Genomic DNA, 4,195 nt, shown 5'->3' on the forward strand with positions numbered 1-4,195 from the left:
GCTCCAGCGTGTGTGTGCTTGTATTCTTTTATGTGCTCAGTACATTTAACCACCAACAATTCAGAGGGAGGTCCATTTATTTAAAAAAAAGTATAAGATACACATATTAAAGACCATACAAATACATTTTTACTAAAAACACTTGTTAAGAGAGGGTGTGTGTTCTGTCCCACTTTCTATCCTCCATTTCCATACGAACACAGGAAGTAAACAAGTTATTCTGACATCTAAAATGGGTGTTTTGCTCTTGTTTTGGTGGAATCCAACTGTCCCCGAGGGGACAAAACAAGAGAAACCCCGCCTTGTTGTCTCTAAAACAGTCCTACATTTTCTATGCTTGATCCTATGTCGACCAGCCTGATGTTGCAGATTGTGTTTGCCGGGCTTGTTGGTCCTGTGTCATAGCCAAGTTTCTTCATGTCTTTAGTCATGATGTGAAAGGAGACGGTGACGAAGCCTTGGGAACGAACTCGGGTCACTGCAACAACCAAATCATTGATTTGTGACTGTACATCACTTGTATAAGCATAAAGGATAAATAATGTAACTAAGTCATGTGCCTCCAAAAAGAAGAGAGTGAACATGTTAAAATACTGTTGACTTATTTAGACAGTGTAAATTATATTATTAGCAATATACTCAAAGTTCCACCCATCCAGATCTACTGGAGAGAACAGCATGTACCGAAATACAGATGACTACTGATTAAGGTATTTGGTTCTGCTGGTCCAGATTAGCTCATCTAAAAAAATATGTGGTTAAAGTAGTTGGTTTAACTGTAAACAAACCATTTTGTAAAGAATAAGTGAGAACCGCAATGAAAAAAATGTTAAAAGACAGAAGGAAAGCAAACCTTCTCTGCCTTCACCCTGGGCCACTACTTTAGGGTCTGTGTACTCGGGCCGTCGTCCCAACAGCCAGCTAACCAAGACAGGAAAAACAAAGGTTAAACACTACAGAAAGGGAGAGAGCAAGTGAATAGAGCTGCTGATATAAAGCATTATTACACGGCTGTGTTAAATACTAGATTCTGATTACGCATTCAGAGGTCTGTTATTTGTCGATAACTGACTGTTGCTATGAAGAACAGACTGTTGCTAGGGATGCGGCTTTAATCACACAATCCAGAGGACAAACTTTAAACATCAATCTGTCGAAAGAAGTGCGGTCAATATGACGTTAGTTTGTTAACAGCGGGAAAAAAGAAAAGAGACAAAACAGAGGAGAGAAAGCAATAGACACATGAAGTTAACATTAAACAGAACACAGTACGGGGATACGGCGGTGTTTAAAGACAGTGCATGGAAAAGAAAATGTCAACAGACTCTGAGAGCGAAAAGAGTGACAATGTCACCATCAGTGGAAATGTTTCCATTTAATGTGAGTCATATTAGCTCGGTTAACTCATTTTAAGAAGGCCAGAGTTAAACGTTGCTATGGACGCAGCTCTCACTGTGAGTGTTACGGACTATTTTTAAACAGAAAATGGAAATATAATCATTTTGCTACTAAACTGATATTCTACTCAACCAATCATAAAATGCTATGCAGCTGCTATAAAAAATCACCCCCACAAAAAGTCCTCTTTGGCACAGCGGATGGGTTTTATTATTGTACGTTTAATGAAAGCACAACTAGACTTAGTGCATGAAAAAGAAAGCACCACCTCTGTCAACACTTTCCAGGATTAAATGGAACAAACAGAAACAGCTGCCAATCTTAATGTTTAAAGTGCAAATATCCACATGTGCACCTCTGCATGTCTAATATCTTTCAGTGTTTGTAGCAGTTAAATTGATCTGTGTTTGTGTCTTTCACTGATAACAGCGTCTGTCAAACAATGCATACTGATGTGGAGTATACTCACCCCAGATGCCTAAGACTCTATCCTTAGTGGAACTCTCAAACACACACACACACAGCAGAGCAGTAAATATTTGATAACGCTCAGACATGGGCTGCTTTACTTCCCCCCAGCAGGCACAGCTCTTCAGCCTCAGCACTACAGCTGCTGAGACAGAAAACTAAACATACAAACACACGACTGTTCACACTTCTCACCTCGTGAATTTCTGAAGCCTCCATGTGGGCTCGGGGACAAACATGGGGATGGTTCGTGTATGTCTGAGAAATGAAAATGCATAGCAGTTTATAAAGCAATATCACTGAAATGTAAGCACTAATCAGATAGGTGTTCCTGAAAATAAGAAGAGGATGTATATGAAGGTAATACTGACTGTCCAGCTGTGAAGGGGATGTGTGTTGCTCCGTAGCCTCTGACCACATCGTTGCCAAACACATCTGGACCGTACACACTCACAACAAGCTGAGGCCCTGGGGAATGAAAAAGTCTTTGTTTCATAATAGTGATATTTTATTTTCAATATCGTGTGGTGTGTGTGTGTGTGTGTCACGCTTACATCCAGAAGGGTTTGTGCTCTTAAATGTCGTCTCCAGTGGAAAGTTCCAGATTAACTTGTGTGACGATTGAGTACCTTTACAGGTTATTTGAGTGATACCCTCCTCTAACCCCTGCAGAGAAACAGATAAACAATACAGATTTAGGAGTACAATGACAACATGACATAATTTTTACTGTTCAATACTTAACAATAATTTTTAAAAGTTTCAATGCATGCGAAATAAATTATAAATTGTCTGTGTGGACATTATGAAACATGCGTTTTTCAATTCTTTGGGAATAATTGGAGAAATTATCGATACTCGAGTTGCCAGGTTTGACGTCATATTCTGCAGAAACATGGCAGGCAAAGGTAAATCTAATGCTTAATGGTGAAAAAGTTTGTATTAATTCACGTTTTGCATATCCATGTTTGGCTCAGAATTGTATTAGGCTGTAACTGTTATTTGCTATCCAAATAGAGTGACCTGAATTCGTTCAGAGCAATACAATACATTACATTTTATTTGTAGCGTCCATGTTTTTCCAAATTACAACTTAAAGCTCGTGAACACACCAAAGGAGGTCCGAGCAGCAGGTGAATGCATCGTATGCATAGCCAGCTAACTGTTACTACTCACCGAAGTGGGAGCCCAGTCGTGGCCGTAGACGAAACAATATTTGCAGTACAAGTTGTCAAACTCTGGAAACTGAAAAACAAAAAAAATATAACATTTACACCTGGAAGAAAAACACAAACTTGGAACTGAGACAAATTCGAGCCAGGTGTGTCTAACGCGAGTGTTGCTAACTCTAGCTGCTATGCTAACGTTGGGCTAAAGCTCAGAAGCTCCACTCACGTTTGCTCCCTCAATTTGTCCGTTAACTGTGAGAAGAAATACAGTCGGGTTGCTTGCAGCCATGACGGCCACAGTCTGAAAACTTGAAATTTAAGGACTCTTTGCTTCACGAGTAATTCAAACCCAGTTTAGAAAAATCCCGTTGCTACTCCTGCTCTCTGCTACTCGCGTTGCTAAGGCAACGTTTGCTCCTCCTAACGGCTACCGGCAAGGTTCACACTGAACGAAAGCGCTTAAGCAGTGCCAAATATGTCCACAAGATGACGGCAGTGTATCAAACGCAAATCCACTCGACTCAAGTGTACCCGAAGCAAAGGCTGCAGCCACCTGCGCCGGAAGGTAAGTTCTGCATCATATACATAGTTATTATTACACGGTTGCTTTAAGTCAAAGCAAACTTGGTCCCAGTTAGAAAGGGCACTTCATGCATCAAACTAATTTTGGTTTTCCAGTTGGCAATTTACTGATATGGAGAGGAAATAATTCACTGTTGTATGAGTCAAATGCTTACTGTGTGTCAACAATGAGCTCTTATCTACATAAACTCTGTGGCCCATTGTACAGGACTTTCGGCTCAAATTGGCATATAATTTAGCCTGTAACAATTATTAGGCCACATCTCCATTTGCTGCCTTTGTTCACATAATTAGCTACGCTGTAGTTACAGTGTGGAAAATCAACTGTTATCAGGTCTGTCACACACACCAACAATTTCCCCCTCTGTTTGTCTGGCTCTTAGTCTTGCTGCTATCCCCACCTCTTTTTCTTTCTGTGTGTTTGTCTCCTTCCATAACCAAGGAAAGAAAGCATTAACTTTTCAGAAGTAAACAGTCCATGCCAAATGTGGTTTCATTTAGGCTAACTCTCAAATTTCAGTATCCTCCCTTTAGTATCCTTTCCCCCTTCTCCACTTGTATCCCTCCTTTTTCTCCCA

The 4,195-nt window shown here is 40.3% G+C and overlaps 1 protein-coding gene across 1 annotated transcript; it reads right to left on the reverse strand.

Annotated features, from left to right (window-relative positions):
* Nucleotides 1-59: 59 nt before the first annotated feature.
* Nucleotides 60-3,429, reverse strand: b9d1 (B9 protein domain 1). The gene is made up of 7 exons (XM_069675876.1): nt 3,262-3,429; nt 3,043-3,111; nt 2,421-2,532; nt 2,238-2,334; nt 2,062-2,124; nt 854-921; nt 60-478 (listed from the first exon to the last, which is right to left on the reverse strand). Exons 1-7 carry the CDS (start codon nt 3,322-3,324, stop codon nt 312-314), a joined length of 639 nt encoding a protein of 212 aa, XP_069531977.1. The 5' UTR covers nt 3,325-3,429; the 3' UTR covers nt 60-311.
* Nucleotides 3,430-4,195: the final 766 nt, after the last annotated feature.

The sequence above is a fragment of the Semicossyphus pulcher genome, unplaced genomic scaffold, assembly GCF_022749685.1.
Source record: "Semicossyphus pulcher isolate SPU_LCO1_2020_fin unplaced genomic scaffold, fSemPul1.0.p SCAF_25, whole genome shotgun sequence".
Classification (NCBI taxonomy): domain Eukaryota; kingdom Metazoa; phylum Chordata; class Actinopteri; order Labriformes; family Labridae; genus Semicossyphus; species Semicossyphus pulcher.

What these genes read in the sequence shown, in the direction of transcription:
- b9d1 (XM_069675876.1), bottom strand. Translation starts at nt 3,324, where the DNA reads ATGGCTGCAAGCAACCCGACTGTATTTCTTCTCACAGTTAACGGACAA. An exon ending in GAGCACAAACCCTTCTGGAT is followed by an intron (nt 2,335 to 2,420) that starts GTAAGCGTGACA and finishes TTCATTCCCCAG; the next exon opens with GGCCTCAGCTTGTTGTGAGT. An exon ending in CCAGGGTGAAGGCAGAGAAG is followed by an intron (nt 479 to 853) that starts GTTTGCTTTCCT and finishes TGGTTGTTGCAG; the next exon opens with TGACCCGAGTTCGTTCCCAA.